Genomic DNA, 17477 nt, shown 5'->3' with positions numbered 1-17477 from the left:
CTTTTAAAAACTTTTTAAAAGGATACCGAGCTATAAAATTCTTACTAGTCCAATTTAGAATCTACACTACTGACTAGGCAAATGCCTATTACACAAAGTTCAGAGGATACCAAGCAAATTTCCCTTCATTATAATTTTATTTTTCTGCAGTGGTTGCTCCCTCTACAGGTTTGACTCTATTTCCATAAACCCAGCACTTCAGCAATATTTCTAGAAACCTGCCTGGAGTTACAAAACATTGCTTGGCTGACTGAAATGAAGATGATAAAACTTGGAAGCAATTCAAAAATCTATCAGACATGTCACACTTGTAAGGAGTTTGGCAGTCCGGTGCTTATAACCACAGTATGAGTTTGCAATTGCTTAATATGAGTGGTTGTCCTTTGCTCTGAATTTCAGATCTCTACAGTCACCGTATATCACAGCTAAATACAATTTGCAATATTAATTCCTGAATTGATTTATTTTTAATGTAAATAAACTATTTCAGACATTGAAACATAAATTGAACAAATAAAATATTATCTTATTGAACTTAGCTAAGGGTAGCACATGTCCCAGAGCATAATTTAACACTGAGTAATGCTATACTTCCCCATGTGAACCAACTATTTATTTGCCAACTCAATTCTGGGCATTATTTTCCCATATGAATTCCCCCAGACCAAGAGCATGCAAAGAAGTCACATCATGTATCTTTCAAAGTGGAGATGCCATCCTCAGTTTGAATGTGCTGGAAGAGGCCATGAAGCTAGTTCTGTAAACAAGTGCTGTCTTTCGTAACACCCTTCTCCTTTGCATAGCTCAGTCTCAGTTAACAAAAGTCCCAATCACACCACAACTTAGCCATCTAGGGTGAAATCCTGGCCTCACTATCGTTTTAAATGAGCCATGATTTCACCCCTGAAGAATTCACTGTTTATTAAAAGGACAGACAATATGAGGTTATGGTTTTCATAATTCATAGGTCACGATTCTGTCACACTTCCTCAATGTTAAGTAGTACCTTACTTTGAGAATAGCCCATTCAATCAACGGCACTACTTGTGGAATAAGAGAGCACTCAACAAGAGTAAAGGTGACACCTGATATTTATTTAGGAACAGATTCTTCCAGCCTTACTCATGTTGAGTGGAACGTTACTCAGAGTAGTCTCACTTAAATCAAAGGGACTACTCAAGAAGCAAGGTATTACTTAGCGTGAATGCAGATGGCAGAATCTGGCTACAAGTAAAAGGCAGAAGTTAAACACCTGCATAGCTGAGGGTAAACAGACTAAGAATCACAGCTGTATTAGTGTAGTCCAATGGAAAACACAAAATTTAGCCCCAATTCTCCAGTGTAATGTGGCTATTTTGTGCTCCTCAGGAATCCCAGTGCTGCCCTGAAACTAGCTTCCTTACTATGCAGTTGAAGGATCCTAAAATTAAATAGAATTGCCATAATGACTCCCAACAATACCTACTCTCCCAGATGTCCATGTAGGGAATGTCCCCAGAGAAAAGAGTGTGTGTCATCCCTTTGTCCACCAGAACCTCAGCTGCTGGAATGTTCACACGGGGCTGCTGGCTACTGGTATAGATTACGATAGTTTCAAATTGCTCTAATTTATGCTGAGGGACTGGACTCGCATCCTCATCTCAAAACTTGCACTAAGTGCTCCCTGGCCACTGTATCATCAGCATTTTGTAGTACTTCATATACAATAATGCAGTGATCAATTTCACTTTAATAAATACAATCAGGAAAATGAATACCTGATTTAGCAAATTTAAAAGGAGAGGTACACTTAGTAAGAGCAATATATTTCTATGTGACCAAATCCTGGGGTTCATACTCAGCTCTGACTTGAAACTAGTTTATTGCTAGGTCTTTTTAGTAGGCAAACTCATATTTACAGCTGCTGTGCACACTGCTACATGCTCTATGGGCTACACAGCTCCAATGACCATAGCCCCACCACTTCTTACAAACCCTCTCTGTGGCAGAAGGAGCCCACACAAAGCACAGATCCGTGGAATGTAAGGGCACAGATCCTCTGTGCATGTTTCCCACATCCGGCTCCACCAACCCACATGGGAAGCATAACTGCAACATCTCCCTTTGCTTATTTGGCTTTCCACTCCCGCAAAGGGCAAAATGCACCCCTTCCATACCCGCCCCAAAATAACCAAGTTTTGCAACTGTTTTACAAAATAATAAAGAAGTTAGCATTGTATCCTGTTTTGAAAAAAAAGAATGCAGTGTTCTTTCCATCTTTTTATAAATACTGTTTGTCAGTAAAGTAATTGAGCCCTTAAGATGAAAGGCTAATATCCGCTGTTTTGAGAATTGGTTAGATTTTCTTGTAAGAATGAAGATGTAGGTCCTGAAGCATCCTGTGAGTCACAGAGTGGACATCTGTTAACTACAGACTTACTGGTAACAGTTGTGTGTGTACTTTGCACCTCTGCATTTACCAATCTAATTTCTTATGGATTAGAGCCAGTAATATAAACTTCCTTTTGACTTTTTGGTGCTGCATATGACAGAAAGTGCATTGATCACGCAAAGCCACTGTTAGAAAACAAAGAGGTGTTGATTGAATTTATGCCAACATAACACTCTCATTTACACTTTTAAAATAAGTTTTTCTCTTTAAAACAATTTCCATATCTTTCCATCTTAATCTCCCACAGAGTGTCCATCAGTATAATATCTATACAATATACTGCACCCACAAATAATTGTAAAATTGTGGGAGAAAAAATAAGAGGCCAAGACTAGGCTGAAAATCTGACCTTTATATGTAAAATGTTGTTTTCTTCAATGAAGTTTGTGACAATCTTTATTGGGCATTATGTATAAAGTTTAAAAGAGAAGAGTTACAAAAATTATTCAAGGACTGGAAAAAGTGTCTTACAGTGAGAGACTTAAAGAGCTTGATCTGTTTACCTTATCAAAAAGAAGACTGAGAAGTGACTAGTTTATGTATATGTACCTTCACAGGGAGAAAATAATAGGTGCTAAAAGGATTTTAATCTAGTTGGAGAAAGGCATAACAGGAGCCATTGGCCAGAAATTAATGACAGTCAAATTCCTAGAAATAAGGCACAAATTTTTAAAAGTGAGGGTGATTAACCATTTGGCCAAAATATCAAGGTATGTGGTGGAGTCCCCATCTCTTAAGGTCTTCAAATCAAGACTGGATGCTTTTCTAGTAGATGTGCTTAGTCAAAAACAAGTTATTGGGCTCAATACAAGGATGACTGGGTGAAATTCTTGGCTATGGTAATATAGGTCAGATTAGATGCTCTAATGGTCCCTTCTAGCCTTAATCTATGAAAAATGTATTATTGCTTTAAATAAATTTCTTCCTCAGAGATACTGCCTTTCATAGAGAACAAAATGTGTATCTACTGCAGAAGCATTTCAAATTGCTATAATTCAAAATGCAGGGACATAGAGATATTTACACATTTGGTTTTCATTTTTATAAGCAAGAAATTCAGATGACAAATACAAAGGACTATATTTTCATAAAGATATGTATAATTTCTGTGCACTATTACCATGTGTGTGCCAACATGCACAGTTTATATGCATAATTCAAGTGGATCTTTTAGGAAAAGATACATATATTGTAGTTGGAGCAAACAACAACAGTGATAATTAAGATTGCCTGAGTGTTTCTGTTTAAAGGTCGTATTTCAGTTACTTTTAACCTTCACCTTTTGGTCTGAAATTTTCTGAGTCTGACCTCAGTTGAAGGATTATTTTTTAGAAAAGTTTGAGAAAAATGGTTCTGCCATTTTTGAGTACAATAGTGAAAAATATACACAGCTCTTAATGGCTCTAATGAGCCCTCAGGGAGTGACAGAACTTGGAAACTTGGCAGTTGTAGTAAATAAGTTAACCCCTCCCCCTATTCTCACTGTTCTGTTGGCACTATCTGTGTATGTAAGAAAACCCCAAGTCATTAAAAAATGCAGGTGTGTCTGGAATGAGGTAGGGCTCCCTTTTTGCATAGATTCTTCGAAAGTATGCATGAAAATGAGGGAGGACTCATATGGGGACGGTGGAAGGGCCAGTTCAGGGAAGACTGTGCAAACTTCCTGTACAGCAGCAAAACATGGACAAGTTTGATTTTCCTTGTTTACACAGAGATTTTATGTTTTTCACAACACAAAGATCATCAGTGATCATGCACAAAATGTACGTGTTCACAAGTGGAGGTAATGCTGGAAAAAATCAGGTCTAAAATATAAAAATCCTGATGAGTTCCTAGGTCCAGGCAAAGAAAAGTATCAGTTAGGCTGCATCATTTTTAGTTTCCCCCCCCCTAAAAATGAGTATGTTTACTGATTTCTAAAAAATGTAACTACAGGTTCATACTTGATGTTCATCCACTATGTGTGCGGATTTCTGGTGGGCAATTTCTCAGAATGCAGATTTTTCCTAGCAGGAGATCTACACTCTCAGTCACTAGGTTCAGGCTACCCTATCAGTGTATTCTGTGGAAAAACCTCTAAACATATGGGTTGCAAAAGTTGTTGTTATTGGAATCCAGGCATGTGTAACTGCACCTATCTTATTTGGCAGGGCTTTTGTCAAGTTTTCTGGCACAAATGCTACAATAATGAGATTTCTAATAGCCACTGGTATGGACATGCTTAGGGTAATTCTGCACATAGAAGTTTCAGATTTCAAGAAGTTTCACATTTAACAACTATTTTAAGTCAATAGAACTGATCTAATACACATGTGCATGCTTGCTGCTGGCTCAGTGGCATGGCAGCTTGCCTGCTTTGCTGCCAGCTAGGATAGTGGGAAAAGAACTGTGGAAACTAAATACACTTTAAGGGCAGACCTATTCAGTTGTTCAGAGGAAGTGCCAGCTCCAGTATCATGTTAGTGCTTAAGAACCAATGACTGATACATGGCAACAGCCCAAAGGGAACTATTCAACTGCTATTTTAGCAGGGCAACAATTTTGGGGAGAAACGTTCAGCATGATGTGCAGGTATTCTGCTTTGCAACTCTCATTAATGTTAATAGAAGCCATGCCGATAAATCTCAGCACTTCATATTGAAAATTTGCTCTCAATGTGTACTTTGAGAAGCAATGAGGGGAGAAAGGACTTCAAAGCAGAACGGTGAGAAAATTCAACATCTGAAAAAGTAATTGCGGAAACTTTACAAAAGCTCAATAAAGTGACTGTAAATCTCAGATTATGGCAGCACAAGTAAAATATGTTCACAGTTAAGAAGTAAAAAGTAGTAAGATAGTAGTAAGATATGGAATATAAAAAGGAAAAAATAGTAAATTAATATGTTCCAACAGAGGCTATAAACTAACTATTCCATGTCCCAAGGCTCAGATGGAAAGGACAACTGATATGAGATTATTTTAAAATGATCTTTTTCAAATTTTCTTTTTCAATACCCTTCTAGTAATCTCAGTGCTTGTGTTGTTGATTGCCATGACACTACCACTTATTTGATATGGGATGGGAAGAAAAGTTCCAGTCCAGTTTGAAAATAAGGTGAAAGAGCAATTTAGTGAGGATTTAGTGTACTGTTTTTACCAAGCAGATGGGCAAACACAATAGCAGCAGCAAAAGTGTAAAGTTTCCATCACACACTGGTAGGTGATTAATTCAAATTCTGTAACCATGACAAAGTTACACAGTCTGAGAGTGGTCTGAATAAACTGAACGGAAAGGGAAATATACTGTACCTAGGCAAGTTCCATTTGAAATGGAATTTTACTCACTATGGAATACATCTCCTAGTGCCATTACAATTATCTGTTAAGGTTAAGGCTCTGTCCCTGTTTTCAACATGTACTCATATAATCCAGAAAAATTCACTATGGCATGAACTGTGTCATATAGTCTCACAGTTCAGGAGTATTTTGTTTGTGAAAATAGCAGGCTCTGAAATAAATGGCAGAAAGTTCAGAAAGGTCTAAGCAGGTGCGGGAGAATCATCTTTATCCAGGTAGGAATTCAAATAAAGGCCTGACTGAGGCAACAAGAGAAGTCACAGAAGTGAATTTTTTTTTTCAAAAAAACCCAAGCACTTTAATCCTCCCTCCTACACCAAGCTGAAGTAGTCATGCTACAGAGGAGCTATTGATACAGCTGGGGCGCCAGGAGGAATCCTACAGCCCAAGCTGTGGGTCTGCAGGATAGCTGATATGAAGCTGCTCTTGCAGCCTAGAGGCTGTAATAATCCCTTGTGATACCATTCCAGCCTGTGCTGAACCCTCTGAAAACAGCAGATGATGAATCCACAGCTTGTCTTGGACCTTTTGGCCCTGCTTTACTTCTTGCCTAACATCCCTAAAACCCATTCCACAGGGACATGTATCAGTCCCAGTGAAACTGAGTTCTGCTGCCCAAAGGGTGTGTGAACCATGTATCTTGTCTCCCCACAACACATTGATTTGGCTGTGTCTCAGACTAAGTACAGAGAAGGAGGGTCTAGATTCTGCACTGACAGGGCCGGCTCCAGCTTTTTTGCCGCCCCAAGCGGCGAAGCAAAAAAAAAAAAAAAAAGATAAAGCCGCGATCGGCGGCAGCTCTATTGCACCGCTTCATTCTTCGGCGACAATTCGGCGGCGGGTCCTTCGCTCCCAGAGGGACCCGCCGCCGAATTGCTGCCGAAGACCTGGACGTGCCGCCGCTTTCCATTGGCTGCCCCAAGCACCTGCTTCCTTTGCTGGTGCCTGGAGCCGGCCCTGTGCACTGGGTAGAAAACACATTCCATAGCCTCCTTCCATCAAAAATGACTGCTTTAATAAGTCACTTATCATCACCACCACCACCACCACCATCAGGGGGAAGGGATAGCTCAGTGATTTGCGCATTGGTCAGCTAAACCCAGGGTTGTGAGTTCAATCCTTAAGGGGGCCATTTAGGGATCTGGGGCAAAATCAGTACTTGGTCCTGCTAGCGAAGGCAGGGGGCTGGACTCGATGACTTTTCAAGGTCCCTTCCAGTTCTAGGAGATAGGATATCTCCATTAAAAAACAAACAAACATATCTTTTGTTACTAATTATAATACACGCATGGAAACAGATACACAAATCATTAGTATGTATCTTGACAAGAATACAATGAAGAAATATGTTTGTTAATTTAACAAGCAGTTTAGGTTTAGCCTCTTTGACTGATATACTTCTTTTAGCAGTCAGTAAGCTGATGTCTTGAAAGTCACTGCATTTCAGCTTGCACTGTTATCACAATAACTTTCTCTTTTCTCTTATCACAAACAGTATTTGATACAGAGATATAACTAACAATGGTAATAATTGCAGCTCAGTCCGGGTTGATTGTGACCTATGTTGTTACCACCTGATGGCTGTTTGATTGTTTTTGTGAAATGATTTGATTGGTCTCAGTCCAGTTCCTGGCAGGTGTTGACTTCCCAAAAACACCTCCAGAACTGGCACTAATGGGCACTCTTGTTAAAAGTCTTCATAGCTGAGTGCATATGGAGACAAAATTTACCTCCCACCCCACATGTGATGCCATAAGGTCAGAGATGTAACACATTGGAAGGGAGGTGGGAGAGAGAATATTGCACTGCTCCTGCTTCTGCTGCATCCACCATGGGGAAGAAGACGACTTTAAACTTCAAGGTTGGCAATAACTGGCTAGATGCATTTCACTAGGGCTAAATTCATTACAGACTGCCACAAAAAGGGGAATGAGGAGTGTTATAGAGTCATGAAGATACAAGTGTGCCTTATTGAGTAACTGTGATCTTTTATTGTTACCCTTGTGCTTCCTCTCTCATTCCCTCCCTTTTCTGTTTATGAGCCTCACTTATATTGTGAGGAATTTAGTTTGTGGGCCCTTCTGGGTGGGGACCGGGATTTTTCTTGTATTTGTGAGGCCCCTACTGCAAATTTGAATGTTGCATCATTAATAGCTAGGGGCCCCATGTCTGTCATGGAGGTTGCAGAAGTCACGGATCCCTGGGGTCGCTGGAGCAGCTCGGGCAGCCCCCTGCAGCGGTCCCCAGGGCGGCTAGCTGGAACAGCTGCGGTCGGCGGCCCCCGACAGCTGGTGCCGCTGGCCCCGGGCACCCCCCACAAACAGCACCCCCCCAGCAGAAGCCCCCCCTCACAAGATTTAGTCAGGGGTATTTATAGTAAAAGTCATATAGCCATATAATCATATAGGTCACGGGCCATGAATTTTTGTTTATTGTCCATGACTTTTACTAAAATACCCATGATTAAATCGTAGCCTTAGTAATAGCAAATAACACCCTAACTTTATAAAACTTTTTAAAGAATTAACATCTCATAGGAAATACTTACATTTGATGCTGGTTAACCTGCTTTTTGGCACTGAACAGTCTACGGCTGCTGAAAACAATAAAAAAAAAATAGAAGTGAGTTATGCAAGATCCTATTCTTAATATTTGCTATGGTTAGAACAATATATTACCAAAATATCACTAAACAAAGACTTGTTTAATTAAAGGCTAACAGTTTAGTTAATTAGGTATCCAGTACCCTGTCTCTGAGAATGGCTGGAAGAAGGTGAAAAAGTGTAATGCATCTAGTGTTGTGATAATATATCATGAGAGAGGAATTTCTTCCTGACCTTAACTAGGTCCTGATCCTATAAACACATGTGTGTTTAACTTTAAGCATGTGAGTAATCCCATTGATTTCAATAGGACTATTCAGTTGCTTAAAGCTAAGTATGAGTAAGGCTACATTTTAGTCAAAGCTATTTTTAATATAAGTCATGGACAGGTCACGGGCAATAAACAAAAAGTCACGGCCCCGTGACCTGTCCATGACTTTTACCAAAAATATCTGACTAAATCTTACCAACTTCCCCAGCTGCTGGGATGGCCCTGGGGTCAGCTACACCAACGCTGCAAAATTCATGGAGGTCATGGAAGTCACAGAAGCCGTGACTTCCGTGACCTCCATGAATGATTCGCAGCCTGAAGTATGAGCATTAATACTTGCACGATCGGGACCAGTTTATGCCATGAAGCATGGGAATAGGCTGTGAAATTTAAAACGAACAACACACAAAAAAAATCTACTTTTTTTTTTTTAATACTACGCACACAAAATATTTAATAAATTCCCAATGACCCTTGGGACACTGCCCCAGATCTGGCACATTATATTCTATTATTTGACTTAAAAAAAAAGTTAGGCAGAGCTTTTTAACCTACTTTTTTCACTTGATTCTTTAATGAAAGGTTGACTGTAAACACTGCATAAGGACAGCATCATAAGTTTCTAAACTTCAGTAATATTCAAACTTTGGGCATAGTTTTGCCTTAATTAAGCAAAATGTACTAAGATTTGCACTAAATTTATACAAAAAATTGAATTAGCTGTTCTATGTAATTGAAATGGAAAAGGTATTGCTTCAGAAAGTTGTAATGGGTGGTATGAAATCTGAATTGTGCTTTGGTGCAAAAAATTTCCATATACAATACAAGACAGAGATAGTTGGGAATTAACCTCTCCAAACTGGAATAAGAGATTAAAATGAAAAGGTTGTGCATGTTAAGGAAATCTGTGAAGCAGCCTGCATAAATGTCTGAGAACTGCAACTCCTCAGATCATATCTGGAGCAGGTTGCTTGTGATATTCAAAGTTAAAAACCATTTGGACAGAAATATGCATTTCAGTTAATATGGAAGTTAGAATGGTGCAACTACTGTTTCACCCTATTGCCATATATTATTGTGAGAGCCAGAACTCACAGTAGCAGATGAGAAGCAGATAGAAACTTTTCATATCACTTACTGTGATCATATGGATAGTGAGAATGAGTGCATATTAAAGCAATGTGATTGATTCTAGTATATTTCTGTCAAATATGAATCAGGAGAGGAGAGTGTATTTGGAAGCATGCTGCAGCTGCAAGAATGAATTCCTTGGCAGAGATCCAAAGAAAAGCAAAAGCTATAGCTAAACAACATCAACCTGCACACTGACAATATATTGGCACAGACAAGCCGAAGAGTCAGTTCTCTTCCTCCCATCGCAATTTTAGAAAAATAAAATAGTAAATAAAGCACACACTGGAGCCTCTGATTCACCTTTCGGTGCTTCCTCTGTGCCTAATAAAGATAGTTATTGGCATTATCTTCTTATTCATACTCTGAGTCTGAATTTTACTGATTATTAATAACTGAAGATTAGCAGTATCATTAGCCTGATTTCCTTTGACCATCATCCCACAACAAGCAAAAATGGATGAGGCAAGAAAGAGGATAAAGTGTTGGATTCTTAATTCATAAGGAATCAATATAAAACTGCACTGTTATGAAGAGGCAGTGGTTGACTAGCTTTCCCTTATATGCTCAATTTGATCACAGCTACTCACCCAACCTTATCTTCACCCAAACTAAAACAATCTCCCTGATCCTTCTCATGAGTGCCCATTCTTCTGTCAAAGAAGATTAAGGTGTGCATGGAACCTTTACTCTGAAGTTCCAGACTTCCTAACATTTGCTTTGTGAAAACATTACTCTAAAGTTTGAATTTACTTCTCTGTAGAGAACAAAACTTATTAATATTGCTGTATGAATAACAAAGATTAATAATAGATTATATTAATTTACCAACATTTGGGGAAATTTTTCAAAGTGCTAAACACTCACATCTTCCACTGACTGCAATGAGAACCCTTAGTGTTTAGCACCTTTGAAAATTAGGCCTTTTGGGGGTTTATTTTGTTTGTTTTTAAAAGATGAAATGCTGTACATTTATTCTGATGTAACTAATCTGTGTTTACTTACTCTATCCTAATGAAGATTTTTTTTTTTTTTGGTCTATGCAATTTACTTAGCATCAGCAACAAAACAGAGCGAAATGAAGGGAAATCAAAGACAGACTCACAGCACTAAACATCATTAAATAAAAGTAGTAACTTTCTATCATCACCCGAATGAATAAAAAAACAAAATGTTAATTTGAGAAAAACAACCAAACACAAAGTTACTGAATGACTTTTCATATTTTTTATTAGTGGGAAGCAGCCAACTGACATCAGCAAGGAACCGAACCAGCAAAAACAAAAAACTTTCTACAACCCAATTCCTGTTACAGGTCTATTCTAATGCAAAGTGAAGGAAGGAGCTAAAACTGGGTGTAGAAGTTTCATGTTTGGATGTTTTTACCTTTGGCTGAAAGGATTTTGTTATAATGAACAGCCATGTGATCCCTGATCAGGTACTGGTTATTTAGTCTCCGGGAGGAGTCAATGCAAAAAGCTATAAAATTAAACACATTTGAATGTTATAAAAAGTAGTGTAAAGATAAATAGTTATTAATTAATTACAGTTCAAACCCAACACAGTTCCAAACAAGAGTGGCAAAGATGGCAGGCGGTGTTACATAATGGAGGCCACAAGAACCAGAGCATGGGCCTGCCTTTGCCTTTGTCCTCCCAACTTCACAAACGACATGCCCTAAGGAGACACTTGTCTTTCCTAACAACTTCAGAATCATGGTACTTTTGGGAAAGGGTACCGAGGCTTTCACTCACTCCTTCTTTCTAGAAGGTCATCTCTCCCTGTTACCTTTTCTCCTTTCCCTGTAGTGTTGGTTTGCACTACAGCCTCAGATCCAGTGGCTAAGCACTCTCATTCCATTTTTTACAAGATCATACTGCATCTCTAAACAAACCAAACTGAAATTTGGTGGTCATCAAAGTGTGCTAATGCTCCTTTCCCTCTCTTTAAAACTGAACAGTGTATGTCTGACAGCCTCAAATCCAGGTGTTCTACCCATGAATCCCATGCACTTTGTCTCTCCCACATTAATGGGCTGGTTTGGTAGCATTTTCATAGTTAAAATGCTGAGTGGATAAAGTCCCAGTTTTCCATCACTTCCACCACATCCATCCAACCCCAAACTTTTAAAAACTTTTATTCCAAACCAGTAACAGAATATTTAAATTTTATCAGTATAAATACATACATTTAAAAATAATACTCAGTTAGTTGTCCCTCCCCTCCATTTACCTGCCAGCCCCCAAGGTGAGGGTCTGCAGGAAAATGTTATTCACATTGTTAGAAGTTTTAGTGATATTACCAACTGTTACATGGGAAACAGAGATTCCTAAACTCAGCACATTATGGATAAGGGCCTGATGCTGTGAAATGTTGACATTAGTGGGAGTTCATCACACTCAGCACCTTACATGATCAGATTTGTCCCATAGAGTCATAAACCATTTTCAATCATTTCTTTTTATTTAAACATAATCTTTGTTTAAGATATCTTAGGACACAAAAATTTTAGCTTGGACAGAGTTCAAGAAGTCCCTATAAATATAGGCACTGTTTTAGTAGGGCATTTAAACACAGGTTTAAGTGGTCTACAGAATAGAGGGGGCTACTCACAATCTTAAAGTTATACATATGCTTAAGTGCTTTGCTCAGTGGGAGCCATAGCTTCTTCATCACCTGAATGGAAACAAGCTCAGTATCATATTAGAATACACATTATTCGTTCTATTTGAGCCATTAGCTCATAAGAAATAACACTTAAAAGGTAGTATTTTTACCTTTTTAGCTGTAATTTTATGTATTCTAGCCAGCAAAAGCACCAAGATACATAAAACCCAATGTGAAAAGACCAAATGTCCTTTCAGTAAAGCACATTTGTATATTACTATTATTCAAACCTCAGTAAAAGTTTAAGTCAAAGGTTTTAATGAAATAAACATTTTTTAAAATCATAAAATAAACATGTCCATACAAAGCAACCATGATAACCCTTTTATCAAATCATACATATTACTTACCATTACTCTGAGTACTTAAATGTCCTTTAAATGGGCTTGCTGGACCATATCTGGGAATGGCTGGGTATTCGCTCACTTAAAGAGAAATGGCAAGCAGTTAGAAGGAAATACATATTTTGACAAATAGGATAAAGCAGAACATGTTTCTTTAAAGCTGCAAAGGTCTGTTTAAATCAGTTATTATGAGAAATTTGAATCTGTGGCAGCCAATCAGATTACTGGTAGGGTGGACTTTATTTAATGTTATAACGTGAACATCATTACAGTTTAATGAGCTTCCCATATTACCTAAATACCAAAGTATGATTGTAAAGAGACAGCATGGGTGAGGTAATTTATTTGATTGGACCAACTTTGGTTAGTGAGAGAGAGAAAAGCTTTCGAGATTACACAGAGCTCTTCTTCATGTCTGGGAAAAGTACTCAGAGTGTCACAGCTAAATACAAAGTGGCACAGATTGTTTAGCATAGAGAATGGTCCCTTCAAAGGAATGTTCCCTTGAAATATGTTAACTACTTATGCTAAACAATATGTGCCACCTTCTATTTAGCTGTGACACTCTGAGTATGTTTCCCAGACCTGGGGAAAAGCCTGTGTAAGCTCGAAAGCTTGTCTCTCTCACCAACAGAAGCTGGTCCAATAAAAGATGCCTCACCCACCTTGTCTCTCTAATATTGTGGGACTGACACAGCTACAACAACACTGCATACAAAGTATGACTGTGATGTTTTCATAGATTCACAGAGTTTAAAGCCAGAAGGAATTATTAGATCAACTAGTCTGATCTCCTATATATCACAGTCCATTAAATTTCACTCAGTTACCCCTGTACAGAGCCCAATAAAAACTTGTGTTTGGCTGAAGTATAACTTGTTTTAATATTTTATTGTAAGGACTTTAAATCCATTACATCAAATGCCTGATGTATGTATAATCTTTTCTGATGATAGATGCTGATGTAATTTAGCTTCATGCCCATAATTTACACTGCTAAATTCTGAACACTTTAAGGAAACAATCTGTGCTTTCTCATAGACTCATAGACTCTAAGGTCAGAAGGGACCATTATGATCATCTAGTCTGACCTCCCGCATGATGCGGGACACAAAAGCTGACCCACCCACTCCTGAAAGAATTCTCTCCCTTGACTCAGCTGTTGAAGTCCCCAAATCATGATTTAAAGACTTCAAATCGCTGAGAATCCTCCAGCAAGCGACCCCTGCCCCATGCTGCGGAGGAAGGCGAAAAACCTCCAGGGCCTCTGCCAATCTACCCTGGAGGAAAATTCCTTCCCAACCCCAAATATGGCGATCAGCTGAACCCTGAGCATGCGGGCAAGATTCTCTAGCCAGACCCTTTGGAAAAAGTTCTCTGTAGTAACTTTTAATATCCCATCATTGACCATTGTTGCTAATTACCAGCGATGGCACGTTGTTGACCTATTGACTAAAATCACTTTATCCCATCAAACCATCCCTTCCATAAACTTATCAAGCTTCATCTTAAAGCCAGAGAGGTCTTTCGCCCCCACTGTTTCCCTCGGAAGGCTGTTCTCCTCCAATAAGAAACCATCTTGACAATAAAAGGCATTTGTTTCAAAGAATACTGTATAAAGATAACTGGTATTGCACTTGCTGAGGTTATTTAAAAAAATAATCATCCCAACGGTTTGATGGACTGGCAGAGATTCCATTTAATATCTTTAGATCTAAAACAATCACAGTGCAGCTATTCTATGACAAATGTTGATGCAACTACTCACTCTAGTACCAGTCGTTTGGCGTAATAGAATAAGCATCACAGAATCAACATAGCCTGCTCAGAAAATAAATGTCTTAATATTAAATGCAGCAGCAGTTGTTCACTGGTCAATATTTTATCCTGTTCACAGTCAATATGATTTTCAAAAGTGCTCAGCACACTGAGTGCACTTGAAAATCCCATCTATTGTCTCTTATGTAAATTAGGATCTTAAAAATCACCACCTGATTTCACTGAGAAACTCCACATTCCTGAAGCAATTTTTAAAAGGAGATATTGATTGTTATGAGCAATAACATGCTCTGAGCCTTCACTCTAAGTGGCTATCCCCAAGAATTTAAAATATAAAACAAAGAAAAAGAAAAAATCCACAAGACTCTTCTAAAACAAGATTTCTTTCTTGAAGTTAAGGTACCATACCTGCTCCACTTACTATTGACTATAATAATTTGCAGCCAATTTCAAGGAACATATGATCATTGTCAAGGGCTGAACTAGCCCATTCTCTCTCACCTGTAGATGTGAAGAGAGCCTGAAATGGTCATGTGAATGATTGCCTTACAACTGATATATGGCACCACTGTGTGCAAGTAAAAAGACATGACAAGGTGTATGGTCATAAGCAGATGTACACACATCTCAGGTGCTCTGTGAGGTAAGAGGCTGAAGGTAACCAATAAGTGTGGTTATCTAATACATTTGGACTCTTCGGTCTCTGGTACAACTACACTCCATGAAATACATTATGCTTTTTACTGTATTAATTTTTTTTTAAATTTTGATATTTGAAAAATTGTGGAGAAAAGAAATGCCTTTATTTTGGGATATATTGTATTTTTTAATTATTTTTTTAAAATATTATGTTTTTTTTTTTAATCCCCTAATTCAAGGTCCTTCACATTAGGAATAGGGATGTAACTTTTACTATTCAGGTCAACACCAAAAACTAGCCATCCTTTTCTTCATCAGCATCTTTTTTCCATTCTTCATTATTGCTTCTATCCCTTCTTGTTTCCTGGTTGCTTCTCTTTAACTCCCCTCCTATTCCTTGATTGCATACCCTTCCTTCCCAGTCCAAATCCCTCACTGCTTCCCTTCCCAGCACCTCTGCTCCATGTACAAGCAGAGAAACAAAGTGAAACTGATAAAATAGACCAGCTCTCTGATTATGGCCCCAATCCTGCAAAAACTTACATATCTGCTTAACTTTAACCAGATGAGTAATCTAATTACATGCTTAAAGTTAAGCACTTGGGTGAGTGTTTACAGAATTGAGGGCTATATTTGTTGCTTCTGGCACATGGAACATAACAGTAAAGAAGGTATGGGGAACAAGATAAAATTGGTTTGCATTTGATGATTTCTAAAAACTAGCAATAAACTATAGGACACTTTTGGCTCTTAAAGGCTGTAGTATTTTAAAGCACCGTTAATACAAATCAAAATAGAAGGGGAAATCTTAAGATATTTTTATGACATTCTTCTTTTTGATGGGTATAATGATTTCAATGAGGGCAAATTAGTAAATTTCTTTCTGCGTAGTTACATTAAATACTATAGATCCTGAATAGATAATCAAAGCCACTGTCACATGGAATCTTCTTTTATAATATAACAGCATTTCCAAACCTGGGATGTCTTAACACTCAGCGAATGTATAGGTCCATTATATAAGCTCTTTAATGGGCTTTTTACTGTATTCCAAATGTAGGCATGTTACACTTTACATAAACAAAGCACAAATGCTATAGAAATCTTCTGACTATTCACTAGGAGCCCCGGATAGAAAAGGGAAGGAGCTATCAAGTCCATTAGCCTAAAGCATATCTATCTATTTTTTGATGTACCGCAAAAGCTATTACTCTTGAAAAGGACAGGATATATCTGTTGCTAATTTTCACATGCAACTAAATAATTTGAGAGGCACATTGTGATCTGGGTTACTACATATTCACATCCTGAATGTCCACTCTACACACAAAAAGAACAAGAGTACTTGTGGCACCTTAGAGACCAACAAATTTATTTGAGCATAAGCTTTTGTGGGCTACAGCCCACTTCTTCGGATGCATAGAATGGAACTATACACATACTATACACACAGAATATTGACCCTACAAGAAATAAAATGGGCCACATCCAGGCTGTTGCCAGATCCTATCTGGTCTTCATTTAAAACATCTTTAAAATCTGCCCTCTCTCCTGCACTTAGATCACTATCTCTTGGCCCTACCTTAGTCAATTATCTACTTGACTACTGCAACTCCTTCTCCCTGGCTTCCCTACCTCTGACTTGCCTCTCCTCCAATACATAACAAATGCCACTAGTAAAGTCATCTCTCTTGATCAGTGATCAAATCAGCTTAACCCCTTAAATGACTTTCTCCATTGACTTCCTCTCACCTTTCATACCAGGTTCAAATTTCTCAGCCTCACCAGCGAGGCTCTTTACATTTACACTCCTGCTTTCATCTCTGCTCTTGTATCTTTCTAAACATTGCCCCTCTGACTTCACTGAAGCCTCCTGACTAGTTATCACATTTGGTTGTGTGTACACTAGTATTTTCCTTCAAATTTTCCGCCATCTTGGGATCACTACTGTGGACACCTGGTTACTGGCTTTTTAACTATCATGTCACCTAGATCTGCTCTAAGCAAGCATACACAATACAGTGGTTAAAATATTGGCAGATAGTCTATACTAGCACTCCCACCATTATTAGCAGTGGTAGTATGATGGAAGGAAATTTGAAGGAAAATGCGATGTAAATATATTATTTGTAGCCTTCTTTCTCTCATCTGCAACCCATCTTTCATGTTGTCCTGATCGCTGGAATAGCTTTCTTTGTCTTGTGTGCCACTCCATTTAAAGGCATCCTTAACACCCTCCTTCCACAATGTCCTCCAATGAGAATTTATATTTATAG

The 17477-nt window shown here is 38.4% G+C and overlaps 1 protein-coding gene across 3 annotated transcripts in view; it reads right to left on the bottom strand.

Moving 5' to 3' along the window:
- The window catches only part of SPATA7 (spermatogenesis associated 7), an 81922-nt gene that overhangs the window by 39982 nt on the left and 24463 nt on the right, over nt 1–17477 (bottom strand). Inside the window, exons 2-5 of one of the 3 annotated variants that reach the window (XM_054024786.1) lie at nt 12790–12864; nt 12386–12448; nt 11159–11251; nt 8316–8363 (exon numbers count right to left, since the gene is read on the bottom strand). In XM_054024786.1, the coding sequence (XP_053880761.1) occupies nt 8316–8363; nt 11159–11195 (85 nt within the window). In that variant the 5' untranslated portion in view covers nt 11196–11251; nt 12386–12448; nt 12790–12864. The remainder of the gene's footprint in view (nt 1–8315; nt 8364–11158; nt 11252–12385; nt 12449–12789; nt 12865–17477) is intronic. The other 2 variants (XM_054024784.1, XM_054024785.1) reach the window with 2 other exon arrangements.

This window comes from Malaclemys terrapin, chromosome 4, assembly GCF_027887155.1.
Source record: "Malaclemys terrapin pileata isolate rMalTer1 chromosome 4, rMalTer1.hap1, whole genome shotgun sequence".
Lineage (NCBI taxonomy): Eukaryota > Metazoa > Chordata > Testudines > Emydidae > Malaclemys > Malaclemys terrapin.
The sequence above is the reverse complement of the archived record's forward strand: the minus strand, read 5'-3'. Positions and strand labels throughout refer to the sequence as shown.